This window comes from Petaurus breviceps, unplaced genomic scaffold, assembly GCF_028583685.1.
Source record: "Petaurus breviceps papuanus isolate PSGF00001 unplaced genomic scaffold, PetGlider_PUasm1.0 175, whole genome shotgun sequence".
In the NCBI taxonomy this organism is placed as follows: domain Eukaryota; kingdom Metazoa; phylum Chordata; class Mammalia; order Diprotodontia; family Petauridae; genus Petaurus; species Petaurus breviceps.
The window spans coordinates 59,758,168-59,777,528 of record NW_027185764.1 but is presented as its reverse complement, the minus strand read 5'-3'; the positions used below and the strand labels follow the sequence as shown (position 1 = coordinate 59,777,528).

General features: G+C 35.6%; 1 protein-coding gene across 2 annotated transcripts in view; it reads right to left on the bottom strand.

The window, feature by feature from the left end:
- Positions 1 to 19,361, bottom strand: part of PRPSAP2 (phosphoribosyl pyrophosphate synthetase associated protein 2) — a 69,565-nt gene that overhangs the window by 22,130 nt on the left and 28,074 nt on the right. For both annotated transcript variants that reach the window (XM_069085191.1, XM_069085192.1), the window contains exons 7-9: positions 16,020 to 16,135; positions 11,127 to 11,182; positions 4,296 to 4,444 (exon numbers count right to left, since the gene is read on the bottom strand). In XM_069085191.1, coding sequence (XP_068941292.1) covers positions 4,296 to 4,444; positions 11,127 to 11,182; positions 16,020 to 16,135 — 321 coding nt within the window. The remainder of the gene's footprint in view (positions 1 to 4,295; positions 4,445 to 11,126; positions 11,183 to 16,019; positions 16,136 to 19,361) is intronic.

The following is a 19,361-nucleotide window of genomic DNA, read 5'->3' as shown; positions in this document are numbered from 1 at the left end:
TCTGGAGACTGTCCTGCAGACAGAGTGAATACTGTCCACTGGTGAAGAACAGTGCTGTTGTTGCAGGGGTCTGGGAGCCTTTCTGTTGGTTCAGAAGCCCTGAAGAAGGATTTTCTTGTTGTATGTTTACAGAAATCCTGGGAGAGGGCTTTGCTAATGTGTTCAGGGGTTCTAGGACTGTTCTACAGACAGAGGATGAATTCATGAAGGGACTGGCAATGTATCTTATGGCCTTGCTAAGCCTTGTCTCCCCAGGAACTAAGATTGCTGAGAACTTGCCTGAGTCAAGATGAAGAAAAGACCTCCATTTGGGTATTAAGTGCTGTGTTTAAACTTGGGTAGATTCCATTGTAATCCAGGGGTGGGGAACTTTTGACCTTAGGTTTGGAAACTAATCTCCATTTGAGAAGAGGGGCTTTGTGGTGGACTTAATTAAGGTATAGCCTAGGGGTGGAGAATTATTTAGAACAGAGACTTTGTAATTGATTGAATGATTGGAAGGTCCTGGGGTGGGGTAGTCCTTGGAGATTATTTAATCACACTTAGTAAATGCTGTATTTGGAATGATGTAATGTTTTGATCTTCTCTGTTCTGGGTTTGTTACTGAATAAAATGGAGAGCACCTATGCTGGTATTCTGAACCTTGGGAAGTTGCCTTTCTTTTGGCATTACATTACAGTTGGACAAGTCCCTTGACCTCTTGAACCAGAATTTCCTCAGCTGCAAAGGAAGGAGGTTGGTTTGAAGTTCAAATCAGAAAAGATGACAAAAAAGAAAAATAGACACTTGTTGGAGGGACTATGGAAAGAGAGGCTCAAAAATGCAACTTTGGTGGAGCAGAGAATGAGTGCACCCATTCAGGAAACCAATGTGGATCTCTATCTCAAAAAGTCACTAAACTGAGTGCACCTTTTGACACATTACTACAACCCTAAAGAAATCAAAGTTGGAAAGAAAGGGCCCAAACATACAAAAGCACTTTTAGTTGCTTTCTTTGTTATATCAAAGAACTGGAAATAAAGTGGTTATCCATCCCTTGAGAAACAGTTAATTTTATAATGTCAGTTGTTGTCCTTTGTGCTCAGAGGACCAAAAAATGGCATCATTATGTTGGGATCAATGTACAGTGTGTCTGACTGTGGCTGTTCAGACCGATACATGCTCAGAATGTTCTATGAGAGGTTGGGCATGTGCTTAATCCATATGAACATTTGTAGTGGGGATGGCTCTAAATCTGCCCATCTCACATTTCTTTTGAGCTACTGCAATTCTGCTTTGCCTATAGAGCACAATGCCTTTTTTGATGCAGGCACACCATGCTTGGTAGTCCTGTGCCAATGTATCCCAAGTCTCACAATCAATTATAAAGTTCTTCAGAGAAACCTTGTTACTTCTGACCTGCCTTCACTCCCACATCTTCCTTTGGATGAAGCCACCTAAACACTGAGCTAATTTGTACATCAACCTCATAACCTATGTGTACATCCCTGGAAAATATACTGCCAATGTAAATGAACTTATCCACAGCAATCAAAACTACTCCATTTGCTTGTAATTGATGGTTCCACATATGGATGGTGTGGTGCTGGCTGGTAGAGAACTTCTGTTTTCTTGGTGTTGCCAGGCCAAAATTAGCACAAACAGCAGAGAAGTGATCCATACTCTGCTGCATTTCAGCCTCAGAGGTTGCACATCTGCAAACAAAAAGTCAAGCACCAACTCTCCTGCCACTTTAGTCTTGGCTTGTAGCCTTTTCAAGTTAAATCATTTACTGTCAGTGCCCTAGCTGACCCTGATGTCATTTTTGTCCTCACTGAAGTCATCTGACAAGATTGCTGAAAACAATACACTAAATAGCATGGGACAAAACACACAGTCCTGCTTCCCTGCACTGATGCCTTGTATTTTAAGGAACTTCAGATAGCTATAGAGTGTGCTGAGGAAGTAAGGTATACTAGGGAGGTAGGTTTAAGAAGACTGGAAAGATAGGATGGGACCAAGTTGTAAAGGTATTTAAATATCACTCAAAAGATTTTATTTCTGATCCTGGAGGCAATAGAAATCAATGTAGTTTTAGAAGGAGAGATGACATAGTTTTAGATATATATTTTAGGAAAATTGCTTCGACAGCTAAGTGGAGAATTTATTGTGGAGACACTTTACAATAAGGAAACCACTGAAGGCTACTGAAGTAATCCAGATCAGGGTGGTGAGGGCCCTAATAAGTATGGTTAGCTATGTCAGTAGAGAGGAGATATACATAAAGAATGTAGTAAAGATAGAAACAGCAAGATCTAGCAATTTATTATATATGAATTTCAGAATAAGAGTGAAAAGTCCAGAATGACACCAAGGTTGTAAGCCTGGATGATGAGAGGCTAGCAGTAACTCTGAAAGTAATAAGTTAGAGAGGGTAACAAGGGTGGGGGAATTTCAAGAAGAAAAATGAATTGTTTTGGATATTTTGTGTGTGGGATACCTAGTCCCAAGTGTCTAAAAGGCAATGCTCAGGAGAGAGACTAAAGCTGTATGTACAAATTTAGATATCATCTGCCTAGAGATGATGATTGAACCTATGAGAGCTGATGAAAACAACTAAAATAGTATAGAACCTGGAAAGCAATGTCACAAAAAACAGAAGATGACATTTCCAGGAGGAAATGGGGATCAAGTATCAAACGTGGCTGAGAGTCAAGGATGAAGGATTTAGTAAGTAAAAAGATCACTGGCACTAACTATGGAGAAAGCAATTTCAGTTGAATAATAAGGTCACAAGTCAGATTGCAGAAGGATTAGAAAAAAGTTAAGGAGAGGAAGCAGTAGCACCTAGAGGAGATAGCTTTCTCAAGGAGTTTAGCTGAGAAGAGAAAGTGAGATACAGGACAATAGCTAATGGGTATGGCAGTATCTGTTGAAGGGTTTTTAAGGAGGGAGAAGACATATTTGTAGGCAAGAGCAAAGGAGTAGTAGATAAAAGCCTGAAGGTTAGAGAAAACAGAGATGATAGTGGACAATCTCCTGGACAAAACAGGGGATGAGATCAAGGGCGCACAGAGTAGCTGGCCTTGGCAAGAAAGTCTCTTCAATGGAAGAGGAAAAAGTGGGGAAATAAATCTGAATGACTGAGGTGAGAAGGAAGAACTGGGACCTTTTGGTGAATGTCCTCAATTTTTTCAGTGAAAAGGTGAAATATGAAGTAAGATCCCCAACTGACAGGATCTGGAGAGGGAAAGGCATGGAAGGCTTGAGAAGAAGGGATAGGAATAGCTGCTATGAAGAATGAGATAGTGATAGCAAGACAATCAGAAAAAAGCAGGACTGCCTTGTTGCAATGAGGACCCAATCAGAAATGGTTTCCTTACTTTCTCCAGGTCCATGTAGCAATTAGAAGGTGAGAGAAGGATGAGTGAAGTCAGAGAGACACAGTGAGGTATAGGCAGAGGGTAGAGAAAAGGGCTAAAACTACTCACTAAAGTAGGGAGCCAGGTCATTTGTTGAGGAAAAAAAAAGTTGGAGATGAGAGCTTGAGGAGGTTTGAACAGTCTATGGTACGGAGAGCGACAAAGAACTGGAGAGGAATACAAGGACTGCCATGAAACAGTGAAGACCCAATTGTGATCAGAGAACACATCTCTATACAGGACCAAATCAACATAACTGCATAATTTCAATAGCTCAAAGAAACAGATGATACTTGAAATCTAAGCCCCTTGGTATTCAATGTCCTCCATGATGTGATACAATATGAATCTCCTTAACACTCCCCAACATGAAGCCTTAGGTCTTTTCTTCTGTTCTTAGTACAGACATCATTTTTCTCATGCTATTCCATCTATTCTTTTTCTTAGTTAATTTAAATCCCAAATGATTCCTTGAAGTCAGCTCTTCCACTTGGGTCACCCCAATAAAGCCTTCCTTGACTATTTAATCTCACAAGAATTTTTTATTCTCTTAATTTCTCTGATACACATAGATTAAACTATATATGTCATCCAGCCAGTAACAATATAAATATACTGCTTTAAATTGTCCTTTAGTAAGTGAACTGTATAAATAAAACCATTTCTTCTGGGCTAAATTAGGTACTCAAAAGTAGAGAAAACTCTTCATTTTTGTACCCTTCCCACAATGCTAGTCACAAAGTAAACATCAGGCAATAAATATGCATCCATTTGAAAAAAGAAGTTCTATAAGCTTTTCCTTGAAAAGAAAAAAATAAATTACTAAGAAAAAAGTGTAAGAAGGAAATGCCCCTTAACAAGAAACAGTCTAGACAAACAAGTATTTGGACTTACTGGGAATCTCCAGACTGGGATGTATAGCAGCTATGTTTTTGACTGTAGGTGGGGAATGTCTCCCATCCACCAAATCAGACTCAGCATCCTGAGCTTCCCCATGAATCACAGCAATTCCTAATCTCAGTCTTTCAGCAAAGGACTGTGCCCTAAAAGCAAATATTAAGAATAAACTTAATTTCACTTAGCACCAACCTACTTTCTGCTAAGGTTTAAGAAAAAAAAGTATTATTTTAATTTTTAAAGGAGAAGTACTAGCATACACACATACACACATCCATGCATATACCTTTAAGGTCTGCAAAGCACTTTACAAATATCTCATTTTTATATTCACAACCACCATAGGAAGCAAATGCAATTATTATTCCCATTTTACAGATTAGGTTATACTATTATCATCACCATTTCACAGATGAGGAAATGTGGGGAGACAGAGGTTAAGGGACTTGCTAATGTCTCCCCCCTCACCCCAAAAAAGCATTTAAAAAAAAATCATTAAAAACCAATAGGGGGGCGGCTAGGTGGCGCAGTGAATAGAGCACTGGCCCTGGAGTCAGGAGGACCTCAGTTCAAATATAGCCTCAGATATTTAACACAAAAAAACTATCCATGTGACCTTGGGCAAGTCACTTAACCCCAACTGCCTACCTTCCACCCTCCAAAAAGCAAACAAACAAACAAAAAACCAATAGGAAAGGTATAAAGGATAAGGATGCTGACCAAAAGGTACAAAGGTAAAAAAATTTGTTTACATTTCTATTTCATCAAATATCTTATCAGTATAAAGGAATGTCTAAAGGGATGGCTAGGTGGTACAGTGAATAGAGCACCAGCCTTGGAGTCAGGAGGACCTGAGTTCAAATCCAGCCTCAGACACTTGACATAGTTACTAGCTATGTGACCATAGGCAAGTCACTTAACCCCAATTACTTTGCCTTCCCCCCTACCAAAAAAGTCTACTTCCTATAAACTCTCAAGTTTTTTTGATCACCAATTGTCATATTTATTGTGTTATTCACTCAAAATTATTATTTATTTTTCAACATTCTTTTAAAGAAAATTTTGATTTGCCAATTCTCTCCCTCTCCCCCACTGAGAAGGCAAGCAATATATCAATTATTCTTGTGGAATCATGAAAAACATATTTCTGTATTAGATTTGCTGTAAAAAAAAAAAGACAAATAAAGTTTAAAAAATTATACTTCCATTTGTGCTCAGATTTCGTCAGTAGACATTTTTCATTATGATTCTTTTGGAACTGTCTTAGATTACTGTACTGAACAGAATAGCTAAGTCTTTCACAGTTGATCATCATAACAATATTGCTGTTACCGTGTACAATGATCTCCTGGTTCTGCTCACTTTTACTATGTATCACTTCACAGATGTCTTCCCAGGTTTTTCCGAAACCATCCTGTTTGTCATTTCTTATCAGCTAGTGTCTTGAGATCACATTTGAACTCCTATCTCTGTGACTTCAGGTCTAATACCCTATCCATTGTACTAGCTAGCTGCCTCAATTAAGCTTAGACTAATGTCTTAATTATATACTCCAACATTTTAAAAAGAAATAGTCAATGTTGGAGGGGTTGTAGGAAGATAGGTACACTAGTGCTAGTGGAGCTATAAATCAGTTCAACCATTTTGAAAAGCAATTTGGAATTATACAGATAAACATAACTAAAATGTCCATATTCCTTGACCCAGAGATTCCATTACTAGGCTTATAACCCAAGGAAGTCACAGATAGTCCACCCACATAAATATTCATAATAGCTCTTTTTGTGACAGCAAATATTTGGAAACAGAAGTATATGCCCACTGATTACAGGATGGCTGAATAAACTGTGGCACACAGATGTACCATAATTACCACAGTTATAGAATGATATTATATTGTAAGAAATGATGAATGTGATGGATACAGAAAAGGATGGCAAGATTTACATGAACTAATATAGAGTGCAGTATGCTGAGCCAAGAAAATTATAGAATGATTATAACAGTGTAAACAGAAAAGGTATCACACACTGTAGTGGCAACCACAATGGCATACCCAGAATGGCTGCTAGCACATGTTTTTCGATCTGCTTTACTAGGAAAGATAGCTGTTTAAGTGGTTAACAATCTTTTTTAATTATATCCACTAGTTCAGGGGAAAAGCACCCTGAACTTCAAAGAAAATACAGAGAAATAAAGACAAACAGACAGGGCTCTGTCTAAATCAACTACGCCCTTTACATACATATCTGGATCAAGAGAGCCTTTACATCTAAGCAGTCGGGGAGCTCTGAACATACAGCCACTCAGAATCTCAACCATGGAATCACAAGATCCTTCTCATAAGTGAGCCCCCAATGCAAAATACCAATTCAGAATTTACATACACTTTTCGGAGTCAGCAGGTATCACAACCCTGACTCAGTGCCCAATTAGAAATTGGCAAAAGGTGTGAAAGCCTTCCTATAAGTAAGCTTCCTTTAATGGGCTACACGCAAAGCCTATTAATGGGGGAGGAAGACCTTTTATCCCATTAACATTATACACACATACACACACGCACGAATACATGCACATACACCCCAAAAGTGAATGTTGTAAAATTATAAAGAAAAAATATGATTTAAAGAGATATGAGAAGACATTCCTACCTTTTTGCAGAGGTGTTATACACTGCTCACATTTTTTACTCTGCTCACGTTTTTCCAATGTACTGATCAGTTATGCTAATTTTTTAGATTGTCTTTGTGATTAAAAAAATACTATTTGCTGTATGGGATGTATGTGATCTGACATGGTGAGAGAGGATATGGGGGAGAGAGGAATTGATGATGTAAAATTGAAACTTATAGGGGGTGGCTAGGTGGCACAGTAAATAAGAGCACTGGCCCTTAAGTCAGGAGGACCTAAGTTCAAATCCAGCCTCAGACACTTAACACTTACTAGCTGTGTGACCTTGAGCAAGTCACTTAACCCCAATTGCCCTCCAAAAAGCAAAAAAAAAACTATTTTAATTGAAACTTATTTATTAAAAAATAGGAAAAAGAAATCAAATATATAAAAAAGGCAGAGGAGATGAAACTGTACTTATTTGCTGATGATACTATGATTTACCTAGACTATCCCAGGAATTTTCCAAGATACTGAAACAATTACTAGTTCTGGCAAAGGAGCAGGCTATAGAATAAACCTGCAAAAATCGGTAGCATTTCTGTATACCAAAGCATAGTCAATAACTATACAGTCAATTAAAAACGTTTCTTGAAGAAAATAAAAGATGACAGTGCTACAAAAGCTTATTTACAGATTTAATGCTATGCAAATCAAACTAGCAAAGAGATACTTTACAGGTGAATAAAATAATAAAATTCATTTCAAAGTAGAAAAGACCTATAAGACCAAGGGAAATAATGAAAAAAGGTAGGAATTGAGAAAACCAGGAAAGATGACTGAGTGGAAGAATTTTTCAGTTGAATTCTTCCCCCACAACTACTCTCGAAAGATTCAAGAAACATGCCAGAGACCAGACCTGATTAAATCTAAGGAAAAAAATTGGATATATTTTTCTTGACCAGACCAGCATAGGGAATAATTGAGAGGTCTGGGGGCACTAGAGTTGGGATCTATCCAGAGCCTTCCAGTCCAGGAACTTAATGCAGACCTGCCCACAGTTCTGTATCAAGGAAAGAAGAGATCCCAGATCTAGCAGAGAAGCACCTGACCTTATGCAAGGAGTAGGAACATATGCGAACTGGCATTATCCAGTGTTGGGACACAGATTCATTGAGGAAGGGACCTGCATCTGAGTTGGGGTAGAGATGGAGGCAGGATGTTCAGGTCAAGGAAAGGTCAAAAACTCTAGGACATGAAGAAGCAGGCAGCAGTTATGTGGCTCTGACCCAAGGAATGGGATCAAGTTCCCAGCCCAGTCCAAAACCAGCAGTGAAATAACCCCCAAAATCTTCCAAAAAATTTATAACAAATTGTTATTAATATTACACAATAACTTTGAAGCAAGTGTCTTATGAGTCTATTTGCAGCTCTACTTTATGTTCAGAGGGGATCAATAATGTAAAAAGATGAAAAGAATCTATATTTTAATTAGTGTGATGTTAAAGTAACTCCCTCATTTTATAAGTAAGGAAACCAAACACTACAGAGGTTAAATTATTTGCCCAAATTTACAGAGGGAGTCAAAAGCAAAGCCAGAATTGGGACTTTGGTCCTCTGATTCCAAGTCAAGTACTCTTTTCACTATGCCATTCTGTTCTGGGAAATTACTAAGAAGGAAAGTACTATGTAAACCTTATAGTTTGAGTTACTCCTATTAGCTATAACTGAAGTTCTCAGGAATTATGAGGAGACCTATTTGGATAAGAAATGCAGTAGAAAGAAGATGCCAGAAATATACTCAACTATTTGTAATCTGAAGCAATTTGGTGGACACACACAAGAATCCTGATATGCCTTTAGAATCTGAAACTCCTTTTTGGCGCTCAGTAACTAAACGTGGTTAGGATCAAATATTAATTTGACTTATTTAATTCTACTCCATCATAAATTAGTACAAAGTTCCAGGGCAAAGGAAGCATTTAACTATAGGATAATTAAAAGCATCCCCCCCCCCAAAAAAAACCCAACATGCTAAAAGTTCTTTTCACTCTTTCCACATTACTGGCTTAATTTTTTTTTCTGCCTTTTGGAGGGGAATTGGGGTTAAGCAACTTGCCCAAGGTTACACAGCTAGTTTTTTTTGTGTGTGTGTGGGTGTTAAGTGTCTGAGGCCAGAATCGAACTCGGGTCCTCCTGACTCCAGGGCCGGTGCTTTACTCACTGCGCCACCTAGCTGCCCCTGGCTTCACTTTTTTGTTACTGCCTGTCATTAGCATCAGCAGTATCACTATTAAATTAAAATATAAAGCTTATGTGTTTGTTCTACTAGAAATTAGATACTGGTTAAAAAAAGTGAATACTATAAGATCCTTTAATTATTACTAGAAAGATATCTGGCCTCTATACAAATACATGTATCTTCAGCTTCTCATTTTTTACACCTTCTGATAATATAAATAAGCATATTCATTGTCAGACATATTTCTACTAATCAAGTTAAGGAAAAGACATTTAAAAAGCCAAGTTTAATTAAATGTTTTAAATGCCAAGGTTTAGAGCCTACCACCTTGATCCTTAAACAGTAAGACACAATTGTGTGTAAACTACTTGGTAGAAACAATAATTTTTATATGGTTGGTACAGCATTGGTCATGCATGTGTGGCCCAATAGATAAGGGTGTTGGACCTAGAGTCAGGAAGACGAGTTCAAATCCAGATTCAGACAATTACTGTGTGACCTTGGGCAAGTCACTTAATCTCTATTTACCTCAGTTTCCTCAATTGTAAAATGGGGATAATAAAAGCACCTATTTCACAGGGCTGTTGTAAAGATCGAATGAAATAATATTTGTAAAGCACTTAGTGCAGTGCCTGGCACATGAGGGTACTGTGTAATTGCTTATTCACTTCTACTGATAGCAGTCTGACTCCAAACATCCGACCTTGACTAGATGAAACTGAATCAAATTGGTTTTCCCAGTTTTAGTTAAATTATTTTTAGTAGAGTGCTGTACTCCATGTCATACACATGTATTTCATTCTTCTTGTTATATTTTTAATTCTATAATTTTAAGAATGAAATGTTTCTCCAAGGAAACATGCAGAAGTTGTAGCTTTTTTAAAGAGCTCACTTCAATAACTGTTAGAAACAAAGTAGTCACTGATAATGTGGGGAACTCAAATACCTCAAGGATCATTCAAGCCCACAAGGAACAAGATCAACTGCACTGAAACACAAATGAAAGGGCCATGTGAAACAAAAAAAACAATGCCAAGGACTGACAAACTATTTCTGCTTGAGTCTAATTAATTATTGGAAAATGGGCAAAGACATTATAACTCAATACTGATTCCTCTAGAGTACAACATAGGCATCTTGAGGTTGGAACAACAGTAAGATCATTTTTTTAAAGGGAGAGACAGCTCTCTGTTAAGGAAAAAATAAAAAGAACAAAAGAAACATCTGTCATGAGCGAGTCTACACAAAGACCAGAGTACTGAAAATTGAGAAATGGCAATGTTTACAGATGAAATTCACTTTTTCATTTCAAGGCTATAACAAAACAATTGTCAGAAGAAGTCCAAGGAAGCCGGTTAGATCTGGGCTACCTTCATCAGACCACAAAATATCTGCATGCTCCCTCTTGCACTGCTCTCCCCCAGACCCAAAAACGGTTGGGATAATTTTCTCCCTTCAAGCTGTCCTGCAAGTCTTGTACCCATTGATAATATTGGTATACTAAGAAGCAGAATTCTTGAGTAACTGAGTAAAACTGAAAATCACAAATAGAGATTGAATACAATATGACTTTGTACTATGCCACATCTAAAAGAAAGATGAGTAAATTTATCTAAGAGATGGAGATGAATAAACATACTTCAATGACCTGGAAACTTGACTTAAAAATCTCACTGAAAGCTTATAGGACAGACCTAGAAAAATGAACTGTTCAAAATTTGTTAAATATCCAATATGATAAATGTCATTTTATGATAAAGGATTAAAGAAAAGATGCCCAAATCCTGTCAATTTGAAAACTAATTCATGTGAAACAAGTAACTTTAGCATAAGGAAGATCTACTAAATACCGAAATTTTTTTTTAAAAATGCAAGTCAACAAATTTAATTATTTTATTTCATCCCAAGTAATTAGCATACCATTCTATTTGTACTATTAATATCTTCCTTAAGAGAAATTAGAAGATCCTACCTACCTCTTGGCTGAAGCTGGTGATTTGGCTACAATCACTGCATTCCTGTAATCTGGGATCTGTGGCAAATAACAGATTTCATTGTTTACTGCCATGTCAATTATTGGTCTGTTCAAGCTAACATCTCAGCAATCATTAAAATTAATATAGGATGCTATCTTATTATTTAAAGCTTCACCAAGTATCCTCAGAAATGTAAACATTTAAAATGTACTTTCTCTTTTGAAAAAGACAATTTTTACCTGAAAAAAGCCCTGTATCTAATAACATCTTTTATTTTTAAAAAAAAGCATATTCTCAAATACAGAAGTAGTAAAACAACTGGTAAATGGAAATATAAAAAATATGCTGCTCTAGTGCAATGCAAAATCCTTTAAACCAGTTATAGCAATCCCACGCAAGTCAAAAATCATACTTTGCTGTCTTATTTTGGAATTCAATTCTTATCAATTTAGTTCCTTTTCTACTAATATTTTAGAATTTAAAGGCAGGATGAAAAGGTGGGTCATTTGTAACAATCACACATTTACTGTAAGAGGAAACTGGTCATTGTGGTAATTAACAATATTCTTGCACCCTGACAACCAAAACCTCCCACAGACAAAAAGGTCCCTTTCTACATCATCAGGTAAATGGGAAGCAGAAAGTCAGGAAGGACCAAGAATAAAGATCAGAAAGAAACAGAAGACTCATTTGTACCTACTTATAACACCCCTCCAAGTTATTCCCTAAAGAAGCAAAAAGTCTCCCACTGGTGACTAGGAAAGACTAAAGATCCAGGACAACTGTGAAAGATGGGGAGGCAGGACTGCAGAGGAAAGTAAGGTAAGAAAAGAAATATTCTATTAACAGCCCCACACCCCTTTCATAGCCTAGTCTAGTTTAGGCTCAAAGTTTCCTAACCCTGGAATTTCTACTCTGGTCATTACTGATGCCACAAGAATCTTTCACTCCACTATTGACACCATAGCTCAAAGCACTAAACTAGTATAAAAGAAGCAAAAGTAATTAGACTTATTTAATAGGATATAAGCATTCATCTAGTTAAAGCAAGATTCTTATGCTTTCTAGCAACTGCCAAAACTCTATTTGCAAATCTCATATACCACAAATGTTCAACCTTAATTTAACTCGATATGCAATTTCTAATAAATATTCTGAAAAAATATTAAATCTTAGTATACATATATATGAATAATAATTTCACTAAACATGCATAGACAAAGAAATACATAAAACAGTAGCTTTTGGGACACCTAGAGAGGCAAATTTACTTGCAAGCAGAGTCTCCATGATAGGTAACAAGTTACATTTATATTGCTTAAAGTGTTTTCTTCACAACAATTAGATAACTTATGAGACCTCCAATAAAGCTATTAATGTAATAATGTCTACAGTGTTTTAAAAATTAAAAAACTTTTAAATAAATTGCCTGAAACAATGAAGGTTTTCATAATCATGATGATGAGAATAGAGTTTAAAATAAAGCTGCAAAAATATTTTATAAACTGTAGCTTTATTTTGGGTATTAACAGATTTACCAATGGCAAGTAACTTCAATGGATGGCTATCCAATGTATGGATAATAACCAGTGTGAAAATTTACATCTAGTATATGTATGTATGTATGTATGTATGTATGTATGTAAAGTATATAAAGCGTATATACAGAAAAAAGATATATACTATGTATCTGAACTTATAAAATAAGAAATTTAACATCCAGCTAAATACTTCTCATATGTATACATACACATATGCAGTCTCCAACTATCCCTGTATAAAGCAGGACACCGAGGAACAATGAGAAAATATAATTAAGATTGTTGTCTCTATCTTTGGTTCAGAACAACACAAAACATCCTGGTAAAAATCCATTTTGTAGTTTGTCACCTGGAGTCCATGAATTTAGATTTTCTGCTATGCTAACTAGTTAAATTCAGACTAGAGTGTGTTATCATGAAAAAAATTCAAAAACTTGAATTTAATCAAAACACTGTAATACTAGGAATACCAAATGAGGAAATTAAAGAGCTATACGAAATAACAGGAGGAAAAGAACTAGGAGTACAATATATTCTGACTACAAATGGTTATATTTATATATGAATGTATAATTAATAAGGCTCTAAATAGGAAATAGGGTATCATTGACAAGCTGTTACATTTAAAAACATTATGTAAATAGTTTTGAGCTTTAATTTTAATAGGTTTTTCAATAAGATTATGTTGTTAATAAAAGCATAGTAGAGAATGTTTTATTTAAGAAAAATTACTTTATAAAAACATCTTTAAAACCACTTCAACAGAATCCAGTCATATATAATCAAGATACTCATCACAAAACATTATTTATTAAAAATAAGTCTGGCAGGACTTAACATATTGTGAGTCACTTTCAAATTATTACATATATTAGAAGTAAAATTATTCCTTTAAATAATAAGGTTCTATAACTCAGATTTTTTGCTAATTAAAACTATTTCATTACTATTCTAAATTATTGTGTTAGCGTTTTAATTAATCACATAATTAGTTTATGAAAAGACTAAATATGATTTCACCAAATACATTTATTAAGGCCAGATCCTGTTAAACAACAATTTAGCTCTACTACACAAATAAATGGAAAAATACAAGACCTAATTTATCCTACATTGTTGGAAATTAAGTATTCTACTTAACAGTCATTTATCTGTTGGAAGTATACACTGAGAGGGTTAAAAATAAAAAGATACCTGTGATGGGTGTGAAATGGTACCACAGCATTGTTTTAATTTGTTTCTCTATTATTCATGAGTCTGAGCATAAAAAAATTTTTTTGGCCAATTTATTTGTTGTTACAAAAAACTGGAAATAATCTAAATGTTCAACAGTAAAATGGTTCAATATGATGTCGTATATTAACAAAAATAGAATATTATAATACAATTAGGTTAAAACAAGTATAAAGAATACAAAGAAATCTAGAAAGATAACGAAAATCAAAAAGAAAAAAAAACCTCCAGAAGACCAAAGTAGCTATTAATAACTACAACCACAATGAAGTGGGAACAAAGAAATGCAATAAGTGAGTTGAGTAAAAAGTTATGATGTTTCATTCACTGAAATATTTACATGTAAATAATTTCAAAGTAAGTATAACTGGCTGGATGGATGAGCGTTTAATATTGCTTATAATAATTTTAAAAGAAAAATAGTACTCAGTGTGAGCTACCAATACTTATCTTCTTTTTAAAAAGAAATTTAAGTAGATATACTTCCAATTTTAGAAGTATTGATGCATGAAAAGTGAAATATATAAAACTTGCAAATACTGATTAAAATGAAAAATAAAATAATTACAAAAAGTCACAATATTTCTTCAATTACTAAGCTCTTCCAGGACCTGACAGTAACCTTAAAGGCCTTACATGTAAGAGCATATTTATGGATCATTATACTAAGACAAAATATTAGGAACCACTGTCAAATAGAAATCAGAAATAAAGAATTTTCAAATTACATATCAGAAAATCTGAGTCAGATGACAAACTATTTTTAGGAGCATCTCTATTTGCATTAAGTATATTAATACATGGTGTCCCAAAAATCTTAGTGCTCAGCCTTAATCACTTAAAATTGCACTAAAACTTTTATGACACTGTATTTCATATTTAGATTAAATGGGATCTTGTTCAATAAAATTTTCAAATGATTTTTCAAGCACCAATGTAATATATAACTCATTGAAACAGTAACTTGTATAGTCCATAACATCAAAGACAAATTTAAGCTCTGGTCACATCCTGGTTCAACACCACAAACAAGACAACTTTAATCCAGAAAACAGCCTGCACAGTAGCTATGAATCTATAAAATAGAAATGTTTCTTGTTTCGGAAAAACTTAAAACTAGATTCTGGGAGGTGATTTTCCCACTAATGAGTAATAAGCTTTCTCTACTTAATTTCATCTGATTCATAGAGGGCAAATTCCAAAAAGTATGATTATTTCTATTTACCAAAATACAACTTAACTTTAAGTGCTTAGTACCAGTACCCAAAAAGGCTACAAGACAGAGATACTACCCTATGAAACTGTATCTGAGAGGAAACAAGTCAGAACAAGTGTCCAGAGATTTGTGTTCAAGTCTTGACTTTGACACTAGCTGTCTAACAACCCTGGGCAAACAACTTATCCTTTCCAAGTCTCAGATTTCTCATCTATCTATAAAATTGGGATAACAATCATACTAATTCATAGGGGTGTAGGTGTGAGGAAAATATTTTGTAAAATTTTAAAACACAATATAAACATGAATTAATGTTGCATGTTTAAATGGATCTTAATATTTGTTTCTCCTTTTTTTCACAAATCTTTCCATCTCTGTCTTTGTTTTCTTTACATGTCCATCTCTCTCCCAGTATCCTTTTTGTATCCTTCCTTTGCCAACTGTTAGTTGGCAATAATTAAAGAAAAATAATGTTTCTATTATTTCTTGCATTAATTCTACTTTCCCCTTCATGAAAAAAAACCTAAACTGTTATTCATTTATGAGGTTTTATATTGAATTTTCTCTATGAATTAAATGATTTTACCTGTTATCAGAAATGTGTGAAAAATTGTGGTCTTAAATCTGTACTTTAAAAATTCCACACAGAAATAAAGAGCAAAAAAATATGATGAGTAAAGAATAAAATGCAAAATGAAATGATAAAACCTAGGATTTTTTTTTAAAATCAGGTCAAAAAGGCCAATTTTAATGAAAAGCTTTAGAACAGAAAAGTACTCCAACATAACGTGTCCTGTTTTGTTTCCAATAGGTAGAGTTTAATAACCCACAAAAGTGAAAATTACCCTTTAAATTTAAAGATAATATTTTTCTAAAAGAATGATAAAGTTTAGGCTAACTCACCTCTTCCTGAATGTACTGTAATAAGAATGGAGAAGCTCTCAGATTATCAACAGGAATATTGAAGAAGCCTTGTATTTCTTTCTGATGTAAATCCATAGTGATAAGATGAGTCAAACCTTTGAAAATAAAGCAGATATAAGACCCACAAATGGAACACTTAAAATGATGCTCTAGGGGTGGCTAGATGGCGCAGCAAATAGAGCACCAGCCCTGGAGTCAGGAGGACCTGAGTTCAAATCCAACCTCAGACTAGCTGTGACTAGCTGTGTGACCTTAGGCAAGTCACTTAGCCCCAAATGCCCTGCCTTCCCCCCTCCAAAAAGCAAAAAAAGTTAAAAAAAATAATGCTCTAGCATTAAGAAAGATTAAGTATATTGTATTTTCTTCTTTTAGATAGTATAACAGACATTTCTTTTAAATAAAAAAAACCTTAAAATATCCAAGACAATATTAAGGAGAAATTACGAATAATCATATCAACATAAACTTTTTGCCCTATAGTTTTCATAATAAACTATATAAGAGTCATTTCAAAGCTCACTTCTGAAAGAAAAAAAAGATACCAACCATTATTAAATAGCCCTCATTCCCAGGTGCTCCCTTAAAGAACGTATGTACTGGGGGTGGCTAAGCAGCACAGTGGAATAGAGCACCAGCCTGGAGTCAGGAGGACCTGAGTTCAAATTTGGCCTCAGACACTTAACACAAAAACTAGCCATGTGACTTTGGACAAGTCATTTAACCCCAACTGCCCTCCAAAAAGCAAAAAAAAAAAAGAATGTGTGCACTGATAACCAGCAGAGTGGGAATGAACTGATAATTAATTTATGAAATAGGGACAAGCATGCCCAGTTCTTGAGGTACTTGCCAGGAAAACCCATGATGGCAGTGAGAAATGGGGCTGCAATCTCACTTTAGGCACAGAGGGTACCAAGACAAGTGTGAAAGTGGTACAGAGAGGCAGATGGTATGGGAATGGGAGATGGGATGGTGAAGGGAGGCAGGTAGCATGGTGAAGAGAATGGGGTGGGAGAGAGGTACAATCCATCACTCATATAACCACAGATTTGAGCTGCAGGAGCACTAGGCAGCATGGACCCAATGGAGATGCAAAGTTTTATGCCTGGGAAGGTGGGGGGAGGAAGCAGAAGTATAAGCTATCATTTCTATAGAATTTTTTAGAAAACAGACTAAATCTTATCTGGGTCATCTTGGGGATATTAGTTCACTGACATATACAAATCATCTCAAAATTGTCAGCAAAACTTTACTGTTAATATGTCCTCATCTCAAAATTATCAACACCTTTTAGTATCTGCTAGAGTGGAACTTATCAAAGACTTACATATCACTTGATGAAAACAGCAGCACCTAGATGGCTTCTGCTGATTCAATACATACTATCAGTATGTGAATTTTGGTTACTATATGATATAACTTGTAAATAATGCTCCTTTGATCTTTTGCACATTTATTACTTCCAGGTTCCCCTTTGCAATCTTATTTCCTGCTACTGCCCCTTTTTATATTGGCTAATTATAAACTTGCTATACTGACTAGAATTAGTCAGGTGAACCAAAACAAGATACAATTTTAACACAGAAAGGAAGGTATAAAAGGAAAATGATAGAAGCTCAAGACTGAAAGAAAATAATTCTACCTTCCAGAAAACTGAAATCACTCAAATGGAGAGATGGCATCATCAGGTATTGGGCATAATACATTATATGACATGGAACTTAAGAATTGTCTTTGTAGAGGATAGCAGAGTACAGGCAACTCAGATAAATTCTCTCAATACTCCCCTCCAAACAAATTTTAAAAACATCTCAAATCAAATTTTGGAGCAGCAGAGTCAACAAAAGGTCAGGACAAGACATTCTTCCAGCCTAAGAAAACTTAGGAGGTTGAAAGAAGTTTGTGTGTGACACTGGAGAGGAGGCCTGTCTGGAGCCCAGATATGCAACAGCAGCACCAGCCATCACAGCAGCAGCTTCCAGAGCTCTCAGCCCAGAAAACACTAAGGCAGTTGGAAAACCGGTCAGAAAGAGATTACAGAGGACCCTTTGCTGGCACTGGGTATAGCTTGACACTGATTGGCAACTCTATTGGCCTTATGTAGTTCTAGGGAAGAGAGGAGTGCTATGGGGTCAGTCACAAGGGTTATAGTTCCAAGGCAAAGAGGAGAGCTAGTACCTGTGACTAAGGGTGACTGGGGCCTTTTCTGGGTGAAGACCAAAGCATGGACCAGGACAGCAGTGAGTATGCTTTTCCCTGTATCATGCCACCATGGAAGCAACAAAAACTTACAAGTCCCCAGCCTAGAACTACCTCTGAAAATAGCAGCACAAAAAAGCCCGAATGAAGTCTGGCATGGTGCTTCGCCACCCTGACGTCAGCAGACTCCGACTTTTACATAAAGTCCAAAGTCAAGAAATAAGCTAGAAAAAATGAGACAACCAAAAAAATAATTTGACCATAAAAAGCAACTATGGTGGCTGGGAAGGCCAAGAAATAAAACTCAGAAGAAGACAACCTATGGGAAAAAGAGTTACAATCAAAGCCTCAAAGAAAAACACTAATTTTGCTACCAAGAACTACAAGAATTCCTGAAAGAGTTAAGAGTGGCAGAAGAGTAATTGATAAAACAAATGAAAGTTATACAAGAATATTATGAAAAAAATTTTTCAGTTTGTTTTTTTAAAAAGGTACAAAAAACACTAAAGAAAATAACACTTAAAAAAAAAATTGGTATAATGCTAAAAGAGGCACAAAAATTCACTGAAGAAAAGAATTCCTTTACAAAAAAGAGTTGGGTCAGGGTGGCCAGGTGGCACAGTAAGAGCACAGGCCCCAGAGTTGGGATGACCTGGGATCGAATCTAGGCTCTGATACTTAGCACCATACCCAGAAATAACTGGCCATGTAACCTTGAGCAAGTTACTTAACCCCAATTGCTTTATAAAAAAAAAAAGAATTGACCAAATAAAAGAAGTACAGAATCACACTGAAATTTTATTCCTTAAAAATTAAAACAGGTCAAGTGGAAGCTAATGACTCCATGAGACTTCAATAAACAATAAAACAAAGTCCAAAGAATGAAAAAAATAGAAGAAAATGTGAAATATCTCACCAGAAAAAAAACTGACCTGGAAAACAGAACCAGGAGAGATCATTTAAGAATTATTGAACTACCTGGAAACCATGATCAAAGCATCATATTTCAAGAAATTATCAAAGAAAACTGCTAAAATATCTTAGATACAGAGGGTAAATCAGAAATTGGAAGAATCTACCATTCACTTCCTAAAAGAGACCCCAAAATGAAAACTCCCAGAAATA